The sequence below is a fragment of the Nicotiana attenuata genome, unplaced genomic scaffold, assembly GCF_001879085.1.
Source record: "Nicotiana attenuata strain UT unplaced genomic scaffold, NIATTr2, whole genome shotgun sequence".
Lineage (NCBI taxonomy): Eukaryota > Viridiplantae > Streptophyta > Magnoliopsida > Solanales > Solanaceae > Nicotiana > Nicotiana attenuata.
Window position 1 is genome coordinate 48675 of NW_017674363.1, and position 14354 is coordinate 63028.

The 14354-nt window shown below is 34.3% G+C and overlaps 1 protein-coding gene across 1 annotated transcript; it reads left to right on the forward strand.

Annotated features, from left to right (window-relative positions):
- The first annotated feature begins 9767 nt into the window (after positions 1 to 9767).
- Positions 9768 to 12491, forward strand: LOC109218507 (small ubiquitin-related modifier 1-like). Its single transcript, XM_019382872.1, has 3 exons — positions 9768 to 9920; positions 11848 to 11997; positions 12182 to 12491. The coding sequence occupies exons 1-3, from the start codon at positions 9849 to 9851 to the stop codon at positions 12245 to 12247; spliced, it is 288 nt and encodes a 95-aa protein (XP_019238417.1). The 5' UTR covers positions 9768 to 9848; the 3' UTR covers positions 12248 to 12491.
- Positions 12492 to 14354: the final 1863 nt, after the last annotated feature.

Consider the following 14354-nt stretch of genomic DNA (forward strand, 5'->3'; position numbering starts at 1 on the left):
TCTAGGAAAATGGTCTTACGAATTAAAGGTGCTACAGCTCCTCTTTATGGTGAGTTTTCAGTATTAGTGATGTGGGGCTTTATTTAATGTTGAAAAATATCTTCAGATGTATTTCTCTGTTGGGGATCTAATAAAATCTCTAAGTGAATTTAATCTGTCTCTATTTTTTAGCTTTATCACCTATATCATATTCTTTACATCTTTAGTGCTTTTGTTTATTGCTGGAATGGTCCAGATACCAAGCAAATTGTCTGCATGTGATTTTTATTAGTTTATTTCTACCTATGCGTCTCCATCTTTATGTGCTTTTTTTATTGCTGGGAATGTTCAAAATTTTATATTTTTAAGTGTATCCTTGAATCTTGCTTTTCATTTTTTCATAATATAGTAAAATATACTAGCTGATATGAATAGAAAAATAAATTTTTCTTTCTCTGTTTTGTTTATCAGACCCTATACAAGATGCATCAAAGATTAACATCAAAGTAAACCACAACGGTGTTATGAAGCACCATTCTCGAAGACATTACGTTGGGGGGCTTGTACAGTTTATCGACTATGTTCATATTTCAGAAATGCAGCTATCACAATTCAAGACCATGGCTGCGATATGTGGATATGATAATGATTCGGTCGTATTTTGGCATAAGTATGGTAGGTTCGGTGAGAGGATGAGACTTATTTCAATCGACTTAGAAGCTAATTTGGTATCTATGAACATCCCTATAGATAGGATAATTGAGGTTTGCTTTGAACATTTAGACTTTTATATCGAAATGGATGTTGAGGCAACTTTCAATGAAGGACAAAATAGCGACATACCAAGTGAACACCAAGAATTTGTTGGAGCAAGAGCTGATTATTCTTCACTCGGATAATAATTTTGAGGATGAAAATGATATCTTAAGAAGGAGTGGAAATGAGGAACATAGATATGAGGTTAGCGAAGAAGTTCGAAAAAAGATGGCTAATGAAGAAGGAGATTCTGATTGTGTTAACTCTGAGGGGTTTAAGAGCTTGGAAAGTGATTCTGATTCTAACAGTCTAAACTTTCCTAAGTTCAATTCAAAAACAGATAGGTTACATCCCGTCTTAGCACTTAAAATGACATTCGAAAATAAAAAGGAGTCCAAGAATGTTGTGACTACTCATGAAGTTAATCAAGGAAAGTATATAGAATGGTGCAAGAATGATAGAGAAAGGATAAGAGCAAAATGTGTGAAACCATATTGCAATTGGGAGATTATGGCTTCTAAATGTATAGGGATTGCGCTTTTGAGATAAAAACATATAATTCCACCCATGATTGTAAGAATTGGGATTATTATAACAATATTGTCACATCTTCATTCATTGCTAGAAGATATCTTGATGCCATAAAATCAAATAGGAATTGGAAGATCTCCAAATTTAGAGATCATGTGAGAGTACAGTTAAGAGCACACGTGACTTTATCGAAATGTAGAAGGGCAATGAAGACGGCCATTGCAATTATCGATCGAGATATTTCTGATCAATTCAAAGTGGTGTGGAATTATTGCAATGAAATAGTAAGAACAAATCCAAATACTTCTGTTTATATGAAGTTGGTCGAAAATGAGGATCCTAGCAAGCCTAAAAGATTTCAGAGATTCTATATTTGATTTAGTGCTTGCAAAGAAGGTTTCAAGAGTGGTTGCAGAAGAATAGTTGGAGTGGATGGTTGTTGGCTCAAAGGTCCAATATACGATACTTAGTTATTAACTGCTATTGGGCTTGATCCTAATAATAATATATATCCGATAGAATATGCAATTATGGAGAAAGAATGTCGCGAGTCATGGGCATGGTTTCTGAATCATTTAAAGCTTGACTTGGAGATAGATGATGGAGCTAATTGGACCTTTATGTCAGACAAGCAAAAAGCTTTGATAGAAGCATTTAATGAGGTATTACCATTTGTGGCTCATAGATTTTGAGTGAGACACTTGCATAATAACTTTAAGAGCGTGGGATTTACTGGTAACACATTTAGAAATGCACTGTGGAAAGCTACTAGTGCAACAACAGTAAAATATTTTGATAAATGCATGCTTGAAATAATTGATTTAGACCCAGCAACTGCTTATTGGTTGAGAGATAAGTCACCTAGTGAATGGTCTAGATCTCACTTTTTCTGAAAATGTGAAATGTGATACCTTATTGAATAACATGTGTGAATCTTTTAACAACATGATATTGGAGGCGAGGGATAAGCCTATTATCACTCTTTTCGAAAAAATTCAATATCTACTTATGACAAGAATGCAAGCAAATAGGGATAAATCTGCCATGTGGAGTTCTGATGATATTTGCCCCAGGATTAAGGATGTGTTGCACAAAAGTCAAGTTGTTGCTGCTGAAGATATTCCTAGAAAGGCAAACCAGTGGAACTATGAGTTTATAGGAGCTATTGCATAACTGATAATTGGGATGTGGACTTACTAAATAGAAAATGTAGCTGTAGAAAATGGGATTTGACAGGAATTCCTTGCAAGCATGCCATAGCTGCAATTGGGGCTAAAAATGATGAAATTAATTCTTCTGTTGATGATTGTTATAAGGTGGACACCTACAGAAGAATCTATGAATTTGCCATTCTTCCTATGAATGGTCAAAACATGTGGCCACAACATCATAATATTTCTCCTTTACCTCCAAAAATAGTAAGACAAAGTACTAAAGGGAGAAAATAAAAGTTAAGGAGAAAAGAACCAGATGAAGCGGGAGCAAGTAGGACAAAAATGAGAAGAAAACAGAAAACTTTAGGATGCAGTATATGTCACAATACTGGACATAACAAAAGGACTTGCAAGTATAATTTAGGGCAGATTGATTCTCAGAATGTTACTCAGCAATTCAGGGAATCATCTTCATCACGTCCTCCAACAAAACTATCAGTAATTTCTTGTTTAACTTATAGAATATTACACTCAAATAATTATGTTCGACTTGTGTAATGATATTATTTATTTGTCCAGGTTTGAAGAGTTCCAGAGACCCAAGCTAATATGCACTCAACTCAAAAAAGTGAAGTGCTCCAGTTTACTGCAGATTTTGCAGTTTAGTTGCTTATTTTTGGCGTAGTTTGGTGCTGGTTCTGGTGCAGTGTGGTGCTAATTTTTTTGTGTAGTTCAGTTGCGAATTTTTGGCGTATTTTGGTGCTGGTTCTGGTGCGGTGTGGTGCTCATTTTTTGTGCAGTTCAGTTGCTGATTTTTGCTCTAGTTTAGTTGCTGTTTTCTGCAATTTGATCCTGGTTTTTCTAGTTTTATGCTGTTTTTTTTTTTTTTGCAATTTTGTGTATTTTTCTGCGATTTCATTAATGTAATGACTTTTATTAACATGAAAATGAAACTATATTTTTGGCTCAATTGTGTTCTTTATTTTACAGCAATATTTTCGCCGGTTACATGATTATTTATTAGCATTCCACTTGCTTAGCATATCACAACAACTCAAATAAAATTATGGCTAAGGGCATATATACTCGGATAAATAAAATATAGCCAGCCGTTGTAACACTTTCATTACATAATTAAGTACAAAGGACTATTATCCTTGCAATTAATTAGAAAGGACTATTATCCTTGCTTGCCTTTCAACTAATAATCTAAAGTGAACCACAAAATACTACTACACATTGAGAAAAACAACTGCAATATTTATTATCCAGCTGAACAACTGTAATTTACATTACGATCGGAGGCCCTTATCTCAGATAGACTTTAGCCATGATTTGCCTCTGCCAAAGCTTTAAATTCAATATCCAGTTCTGGTGCTAGGACAGAGCCAAGGGGCAGAGAATTTTATCATCATGGCATCTAATAGCTACACTGCTTCAAAGGAAAAAAGGATTAGACCGGCGAGAAAGAGATGTTATGGATCGCTTTAAACCCTACAAGAAATAGGGCGGTAGCTCTATCCCTAACTCCACCGGTTCCCGTTCTTCGTTGCTGCCTTCGCCGCCACCCACTTCTCAGATAAGATAAAAAAGAAACGGGGAGAGAGAAACAATTTAGGGGAAAATAAGAAACGGGGAGAGAGAAATAAAAGACAAAGCGCTAAATTATTTTATGTTTTAACGTTAGGGAAAGCTGTTAAAATAAATTGACGGTGCTCGGTTAAAAGTAGACGGAGACCAAAATTGATAAGTTTTTTGAATACTTAAAGGACTAAAAACGGCAAGCGCGTATTTAAAGGACTATCATAAACCTACTCCTAAAGATAAGGAACGATTTTTGTCATTCTCTCAAGCATATCACGAGCTATTACGTCAAGTAAGAAAAATTATCCTGACTTTCTCTCACGATCCAAGTGCATGGCACGTATTGTCCGTTTTGGGCGAGACTGGCATGGATTTGTCTTTCTTACGCCACATCGAGCCCCAAAAGCGTGCATACCTTTTAAACTTGTGTCATGCCTTATAAGGCTTTTCACTTTCCTTTCTCATTCCAATGTGGGATTCGCCTAAGGTGACATGTGTACCCCTTTTTCGAAAGCTTACCAAGTTAGAAGCATGTCAGTCATGCTTGACCCGCCCTCATGAGCCCGCCCTCCATCACGGGCATCATATTCACCCTCCCACTCTTTTGGGACTCAGCGTCCTCACTGAGGTTTGCCCCGCCATTGTACTGAGGGAGATTCGGCTCTGATACCATACTTGTCACGACCCAAACCTATGACACGTATTTTCCGCTTTGGGCCTAGGTTCGCACGGATTTATGTTTCGGGTTGTGCCACATCGAGCCCGAAAGCGCGCGTGGCATGTGAACTTGTGTCGTATCTTATAAGCTCTTCTTCTTACTCTCCCATTCTGACGTAGGAATTGCCTAAGGTGACATGTGTACCCTTTCTTCAAAAGTTTGCCGGCTTAGAAGCCTGTCAGTCCTGCTTGACCCGACCTCCGTCATGGACATCACACTTTCTGTCAACCATGATAAAACATAAATATCATATTCAATTTAGAACAATATTAATACTTTCTGTAATTAAAAATTAAGTGATTTAATTTACACACAAATTTTTACTTCATTCTCGACCCAACTTAATAAAAAAAGTCAAAGAGAATACACAAAAATCAAATAACTTTTCCCAACATATAACATATGCGAAAATAAAGCCAAGATTGAATAGTTTTATTTCTAATTAGAGAATATTAATTACAATACAAATTGAGGATTACTCCTTTTGGGGTGGACTTTTACTTTAACGAATCGGGTTAGGTGTATGGGATTTTTTTTATGTTTTATTTAAGTCTTAATTATTTTATGTAATCCAAAAATATAAAAAAAATCGTGGGAACTATCACGTCAGTCTTTTAGACCAAAAAGATTAAAAAATATAGTTAAGCAATCATGAGAATGCAATGGGAATAATTGAATGACTTTCTTATTATAAAGGAAGAAAAATAATTTTATTCTATAATTTCGGATAGTTAAATGGCCACCTGAGTAATGGACTCATTCCAATCTCATCTGACTTAAGAAAATAATTAATACCCTAAACCATTAAATTAACACGCTTTTATCAATTTTCTACTTAAACTATTCGGTGTCTCCAGAATTCCCTGAACTATATTGTCTTAATTATTTTATGTAATCCAAAAATATAAAAAATCGTGGGAACTATCACGTCAGTCTTTTAGACCAAAAAGATTAAAAGATATAGTTAAGTGATCATGAGAATGCAATGGGAATAATTAAATGACTTTCTTGTTATAAAGGGAGAAAAATAATTTTATTCTATAATTTCAGATAGTTAAATGGCCACCCGAGTAATGGACTCATTCCAATCTCATCTGACTTAAGAAAATAATTAATACCCTAAACCATTAAATTAACACGCTTTTATCAATTTTCTACTTAAACTATTCGGTGTCTCCAGAATTTCCCGAACTATATTGTCCTTTATATTTAAACGCCCCCCCCCCCCCCATTGCTTACCTGGCATAATGTGTATAATAATTCGCTCGGGAGCGTGTGACAACTGAAAAAAGCCATCAAATGGCCCACATAACAGAATGTAATGGCTAATTAGCCTAACCTTCTTTCAGTTTTATTTTATTTTTTAACATTCTCCTTATTTCTTTTTACATCTACCTCTCTCCCTTATTTTTTTCATCATTATTCTTTTTTTTTTTCTCACCTTTTTCTTATTATTACTTTTTTCTACTTTTTTTCTTCAGTCCTCCATAGGGTATCCTTTGAAAACTTTTCTCTTCTCTTGTTTCCTCTAAAATGTTTATTCTCTTTCTTATTTTAATCTTCTTTCAAATCTTACGCATATTGCTAAAAGAACACTTATTTAAATATTTTTATAGGGTTATTAAACTCAATCCCTTGTAAAGGATAAAGTTGAATATCTTGACCATTTCCGGAAAAGGGTAAAAAAGTACCTCTTTGCTATTCGAAAATATTCATTTAAATCTTCTGTTATACTATTGGTCGATTAGAGCACCCGGCGTTATAAAACTGGTACAATAATACTCATTTATCGTTAGGACCCTCCACCATAACAACATTATTCCATGTGGCCTTACATAGCACTAAGGTGGACACCACGCGACATGCCACCACCTATCCCATTTTACCCCCTTCCATACTTCTTCAACCCCCATCTCCCCCTTCACTCAACCACCATTCTTTCACCTTGTTCTCGAGCGAAGAAGAATGTCTCAACAAATGCCTTAAACATGGGGTAGGTCTAGGATCTGTCGTAGAAAATATATATTTGTACCAAGAAAATATTAAAGAAATATTTTTATGTATAATTGAAGGACTAATTTTCTCGTTTCGGGTATATAAACTCAAAGAGTGGACTCTTTTTTGCCTTCGTCAGCAAATTAAAATATATCTTTTATGATTAAATTTTATGGGTGATCATTTAACTTTGTGTTCATTATATAAAAGTTACTTTTCTTTCTTTTGTTACGTAAAAGTCATTCAACTTCGTGTTCATTACCAAAAAGTCATTTTTCTTTTTTCTTTTTGTTACATAAAGTCATTTTACTATGTTCTAGTTATCACAATAATAACTTTGACCAATTTTTACAAACCTTTCAACTGAAAAGCCTATTATGCCCTTGACATTATAAATCCTCCCATTTATGCAATATATTCGTACATTTAATTTTTTTTTAATATTAATTTTCCAGATATATAAGTAGCATTATTAAATTTGTCAGTAACATAAGTGTGGATAAATCTCAAGTCCACGTTCTTAATCATGCATAAGTAACAATATTTAATGAAACTTAAAAATCAAAGCTCATTAATTTCAGCCAAGCCATACCCATTAATTTAATAAATAAAGTACCCACATTCAACAAATTGGCACATCAGATTAATAATTTCAAATAAATAAAGCTTTTAAAAACTTAATATTAAACACAAATATCTTCGAAACTTTTTTAAAAAAATTATTGACTACAAAAACTATCATTTGTTAACATTAGAAGTATATTGATTTTTCCCCAATAACCGAATACTTTTGTCTGTAAATACTGCATATTTAATTCCATCCATAAATCGATTTTCTTCCCTATGAGTTATAGTCTCAATAAGAATGCTAGTTCTTACTGTTCATATATTATGATATGAATATACCACATCAATTCGTTATGTATGGATGATGAGATTCCATTGATACAGAGCCAATTCCAATAGACTTATTGGAGGGTCCCATTGGCGTGCATCCAGTAGGAATTGAACCTACGAATTCGCCAATTATGAGTTGGGCGCTTTAAAATCGTTTTTATTATTTTAAATAAATATTAAAAAATAAATATTTTTTTATCATTTTTATATTTAAAATATGTTCATGTTTGAATATGACTAAGCAAATTGAGTGCCATGGAAAAATTAAATGTATGGATATATTATAAAAATATTAAATAAAATACTTTAAAATTATTTTAATTATAAGTAAAATAAAGAGGTAAAAATATATTATATAGTATATAATATAGAAGGTATTACATAAATGAGAGGATTAATGTCAAGGACATATTAGACTTTCAAGTAAAAGTATTATAAAATCTGGCCAAGGTGATTTTTGTGATAAATAGAGCAGAGTAAAATAATTTTTGTGTACAAAAGAACGAAAAGTGAATTTTGGATAATGAACACAAAGTTGAATGATTTTTACGTAATAAAAAGAGGAAAAATGACTTTTGTGTAATGAACACAAAGTTGAATGACCACCCGTGAAATTTACTCCATCTTTTATATACCATAAAATATTTTGTAATACATGCTCATTGATTTTTAAAATTTTTGTTTTTGTTGATAATGTATGCATTAATAAAGTAACAAATATATATTGATCCTTTATTTGATCATTCTTTATTCTTCTTTTGTTCAGCTGTTGCAAGCAAAAAAATTATTTCAATTAATTATAAAACAGTTAAAGAAAATTTATGGAACTCTTTCCAATTATCGATAGTTAATATTGGCAGACAATTAGCAAGTCTAGTCCAATTTTGAGAAATAATGGAAGATCTCTCGAGAAGACGAACCTTGTTAGAGTGAAAAGAAATAACTTTAACAACATATTTGATGGAGTCACCGCCACAATTTCAATACTCTTTTCGGTAACAATTGTGGCTACTTTTTACATAGTTTTTCCATTTTTCCTGCTTTTCTAGCAAGAAATAGACATAATACTTCCATGGCATTTCTAATGGCAGTGTCATGATAATCCTCTGTTTCCTTCAAGGTGAAAGAGTGGTGGTTAGGTGAAAAGGGAGTTGGGGGTAGAAGAGGGAGTAGGGGAGAAAGTAAAATGGGATAGGTGCGATGAGGTGGCATGTCACACGTGATATTCACCCCAGTGTTATGTCAGGCTACGTGGGATAATGTTGTTATGGTAGAGGGACCTAACGGCAGAGAATTATTTTTGTACCGGGCAATGGTGAACCAATAGTAAAATAGAGGGTATAAATAAATATTTTCAAACAGTAAAGAAAAGAATTAGTGAATGTAATTGTTAGACGATTGATTGCTTATTTGTGAATCTTTTTTTTGGTATAATCTTGTTTATGTAATATAAGACGATTTATCAGAAATATAACACTATATGCATTCATCTATCTTATTTATTATGGTGCAAAGTGAATGTAAATAACAATTTATTAAATTGGAGTGTAGCATAAAGTACAATCACAATTAAACATAATGTTTATGCATTACATTAGATACTTTTTGGGGTCAAATGGTTTTGTGGCCCATTACAAGTTTATTTTTAGTTTTATGACCTCATTTTTTTTTTTTACACATGGGAGATTTACTTCTACACATAAGAGATTTATGTTTTACATATAAGAGATCTAAAAAAGACACTTTCTTAAATTCAACATTGTAAAAAGACACTTTCTTAAAAAACCCATGAAGGCCAATTACCTCTCCTTTTTGGCCAAAACTCCTTCCGAGAGTAATATATTATGAGTAAACTACATGCAAAGCTTAGTTTAAACCATAAGTTAATACAGTTGGACAGACTCACCTTTAAAAATTCAAACATCAGACTTTAATGTAAAGGAGAATATAATTCAGGAGAGTTTTTAGGACACCAAATAATTTAAATAGATAACTGACAAAAAAATAATAATTTAGGGGATTTTAGGCTGAGTGCAATGCAACAAGGAAATTTTAATACGAAGTATAATATAATTCGGGGGTATTTTGGGGAACTCAAAAAAAATGAAAAAAGGTGCGTGATTTTTAAGCCAATGACTATTAAAAAAGCCTTGGGTGACCGTGACCAATACAAAACAAAGAGAGAGAGAGAGAGAGAGAGAGAGAGAGAGAGAGGAGCTTTTTGGGAGAGAAAAATGTCGCAAGCAGAGGAAGACAAGAAGCCCAGCGGCGATCAAGTTCACATCAATCTCAAAGTCAAAGGCCAGGTTCTCTTTTCTATCTCTCTTTCACATACACACAGAGTCATGCATGTAGCGTATCGAAAACCTAGGGTTTCGTTTGGTACGGGTGTTTGTAACGTTTGAGTGTTTTGTTTAGTTTTAGACTATGATCCTTTTAGAATCTTCTGATTTTTCCTTATTGCTGTTTGATTTTCAGTAGTTTTACTTGCAGGGTATAGCGACATATAACGTTTGCTAAAATGTTTCTAAATATAGAAATGAAAAAGTAAAAATGAAATATCATCACATAAATTGGGAAGGAACGAGTACATATAATGGAAAGAATTTTTAGTGGTTTAATTGGTTGTAGCGGCTTATTTGTCCTCTTTCTAGGTTCCAATTCATGATAATAATAGACGGTTGCCTGTATTTTTGCTCTTAATTGATTGTAGGTAGTTTGATGGTTAGAAAATTTCTCTAACTTATCTTTTATTTAGTTTTGATAGTGAATTAGGCTTCTTTTATGGTGTAGGGAAGTTTTACTTCACTTTTCTTGTATGACTTTTGAGGCTACATTCTTTAAGAACTTGAATTACGTTACACCAAATCCCCTAGGCTTAGGCAATTGGATAACAGAACACTTGGTATTGTAGCCTCTGCGGAATCTGAAACCTTGGTCTCCCATTGTCGTCAATATAACTTCATCAACCTCTAGGCTACACACTTGAGGGCAAGTATCAAAAAACTATATAATGTTTTCAAGTTTTTCTTAATCGTAGGCTTTCATCTTCTAAGTTGTCTTGTAAGGCATTTATATTAACCTATTTTACAATATTGTATCAACTCATTGCGCCTAAATTTGAAATACACCCTCTAACAATTGGACTACCTCAAAATTTACCTATGATTTCTCTTTTTCATGAAGTGAGAGCTCCAAGTGCCAAGGCATGAAAACCTCATTTTAAGTGCTAATCTGCTTGGAAGTCTCAACTAAAAGGATATTTGAGTATCCTTCCTAAAAAAAGTCTTAACTAAAAGGAAGCCTCTAAAGGAGATTGAATTAAAAGAAAAGAGAAAGGAAAAATAACCTAATGCCAGATTCGGAATAGGGCAATGGTGCTATTGCTTATTCAGTTGATCTGCCAAAAAAAAACATCTATTAACTCAAATAACTGATGAAATTACATTTTCAGGCTTCTTTTGGAAAGAATTGATTTAAGAATAATGCGTCCAGGTGGTCTTTTGGGATGAAAAAGATATTTTTCCATATTATAAAAGTGACCTTGTTGCTTCTTTTGTTTGGGTTGAAGATGGTAGTTTCAACCAAATATACAAGCATTTGGTGCCTGTAGAAGTGAGGATGACAGTGGTGTACCATTTATTGGTTGTACTGGGGTAAATTTTTTCTCTCGAGATATTTACAAATTTTGTTTGTTCAATGCTAAACCAACCTTATTATAGGTTAACAACACATTGTGGACGTAAACGATCATGGTGTGATCCCTGTAGTTGTCAGTGGTAGATTCTGGTGGTGATTGTGGGATTTCTTATAGAAAGTAATCAAAAGAATAGAACTGATGATTTGTTTCTTTGGCTTTGGTAAAAGAGGACTATCAACAATGATTTACATCTAGCCATGTGCTTTTGTGTTAAGACAAGGTGAACCTGGGTTGGCTGGAAAATACCATTATTTGGAAACCTACCCTCCGATTTCGGGGTTAATTTTCTTTTGCTAATCCTTACAGTCTTGTCTTTTGTCTGGAGAACTGTAGTGTGATTGACCCCCATAGCTGCTTGTATTAATGATCTGTATGGACATCTTGGTTCCTTTTCCCTTCTTTTATCTTCTTTTTGTCATTGTTGTATGGATTATGTCAGCCTATTAAAATTTCAGAAAATGTCCATATGCGCACGCTAATGAGGAGGAAAGTGGCCAACAGTATGATTGATCTGGTTGGTTTATTTGTTGCAGGATGGGAATGAGGTCTTTTTCAGAATCAAAAGAAGCACTCAGCTAAAAAAACTGATGAATGCTTATTGTGACAGGCAGTCAGTTGATTTCAATTCAATTGCCTTCTTGTTTGATGGTCGTCGTCTTCGTGGGGAGCAGACTCCGGATGAGGTCTCTCTCTCTCTCTCTCTCACACACACACACACACTGTAGAGTAAGCCAGAAAAAGGAAAAACCGGGGGGCAGAAACAATAGGACAGAAAAAACCCACTCATTCTACTTGCTCATTTGCTTAATACTCGTTACTCAGTAATAATTTTTCCTATTTTCTAACAATTTTTCATCTTTGCTTCAGCTGGAGATGGAAGATGGTGATGAAATTGATGCAATGTTGCATCAAACTGGAGGCACAACTCTCTGAATCTTCTCCCCTTTGTTAATGGACATATTAGTATGTGTTTTCATGATTCTGAACTTTAATGGGACGGGGTTTTGTAACTCTACGACCCATATAATGTAATGAATATGACCTTGCTTACTTAACTTGCTCCAACTAGGTTGAACTTTATCTTACTGTTCTCCTACAAGAAAATCATGAAATCCGTCTCCTTTTAGCTTTCTCTATCACTAGTTGGAATAATAGAAGTTGAGATATTTGTTTGTTATTCCTTACCAATTTATGTGGCATTGTTCGGCTGGGCAATGGAGTTTTGAAGTTCCAAAGTTACGACACAATTGTATTAAAGTCCTATTGATCCCGACTTGTGGCAAGGCAAGTCTCTGTCCATCCATCCTAACTTCTGGTGATCACTTGCATCACTTGTGGCTAAGTTTTGACCCGCAAGTGTCGACTTCTGACCCATAAGCTATATTTGCTAAATCGGAAAGGGCCAAATATGTCCCTGAACTATTGAAAATAGAGCAATTATGCCCTCCGTTTGTATTTGGGTACAAAATTGTCCTTGCACTTAATAAAGTGGTTCACTTATGCCCTTCCCCACTAACAGACTCCACATCACATATAAACTCATATAAAATAAATATTTTTTTGCTGAGTTGGAAATCCGTGTTGGAGAGAAAGTCTTCTCCGTAAACCCACCATCGTATGCAGCTAAGCTGGTGTTCAATTTAGAAGGAAGGATCTCCTTAAGCTCACAAAAGCATTTGTTACTTCAATTTAGAATAGTACTGCTCGAGTCCTCATAATTTATGCTTAAAAAGATGACTTCTAATTTCATGAATGTGATGGTTGTGAGAACTCTAATATACACAACTTCTGCTCGAGAGCTTATCGGCAGTGGTCTTTGCAATAATATTCCACAAGCTATTGGCAGATTGGTTGGATCCAAAGACTTCCCTATAAACTTGTTTGAATCCATATCTAATGCTTCTTGGATTGACCCACCAAAAAAGTCAAGCACGACTGGAGTGAAAGTGTGTTTGCCAGTGTTTGGTCATATAGTGGCGGAGTTAGAGAAAAGGAATTATTATTGTTCGGTACAGTGGAGATGCAACAGTAAAGTTAGATACTTTGGTGGAGATGAAGAATAATGGACTACTGGTTTTAGTTAGTGGGTTTACTAAAAAGAAGTGATTTAACAGATGGATGAATGGATGTATCGTGGAAAAATGAGATTTGTTCATGGTTAATAGAGATTGGGGAAGACATTCTTTTTCCGAGATGACTTTTTTACGGAACAAACTTTTTTTTTTAACAGAGAAGATTTTTTTTTCCAACATGGATTTTTTGCAACTCAACAAAAAAAGTTATTTTATATAAGTTTATATGTGATGTGGAGTCTGTTAGTGAGGAGGGGCATAAGTGAACCACTTTATTAACGGCAAGGATAATTTTGTACCCAAATACAAACGGAGGACATAATTGCTCTATTTTCAATAGTTCAGGACATATTTGGCCCTTTTCCGTTGCTAAATTTATGTAATCGGGACCAAAACTTAAACAGCAACTCGGAATGATCTTATTTGTGCAATTCACCCCAAAAGAGTTTGGACAACTCGAGAGGATAAAGTGTAGAACAATACCAAACATTGCGCTCATCTTTCAAGAATCTCGCAGAATTGGCTATCCTTTTGAAGGTCTTAGGACTTTGATGTTAAAATTGCAACTAGTGGCTTTTATAGTACTCCAAGTCTTGGCTCTAGGTAAAAATAGCACGGGCTAGTTAGTTTTCGGACTGGTTATTCAAAAATAGCCAGCGTTTGTAAAGTCATTGAAAAATAGCCACTATTTTGCTGCAACACGGAAAGTTCCAGCATAATATGCTGGAGATCAGTGCACCTGTGTATGAACTTCCAGAATATTATGCTGGAACTCCAACACGCGAAAAGTTCCAGTATAATATATTGGATATTGGAACACCCGTGATCCAATCTCCAGTATATTATGTTGGACCGGTATATTATACTGGAGTATTTTTCCGGATTTTGAATAGTGTTTTCGTTCAGATTCATCTTTACCGTGCTCCAATCTCCAGTATATTATGTTGGACCGGCATATTATACTGGAG

What these genes read in the sequence shown, in the direction of transcription:
- LOC109218507 (XM_019382872.1), top strand. Translation starts at nt 9,849, where the DNA reads ATGTCGCAAGCAGAGGAAGACAAGAAGCCCAGCGGCGATCAAGTTCAC. An exon ending in ATCTCAAAGTCAAAGGCCAG is followed by an intron (nt 9,921 to 11,847) that starts GTTCTCTTTTCT and finishes TATTTGTTGCAG; the next exon opens with GATGGGAATGAGGTCTTTTT. An exon ending in GGGAGCAGACTCCGGATGAG is followed by an intron (nt 11,998 to 12,181) that starts GTCTCTCTCTCT and finishes TCTTTGCTTCAG; the next exon opens with CTGGAGATGGAAGATGGTGA.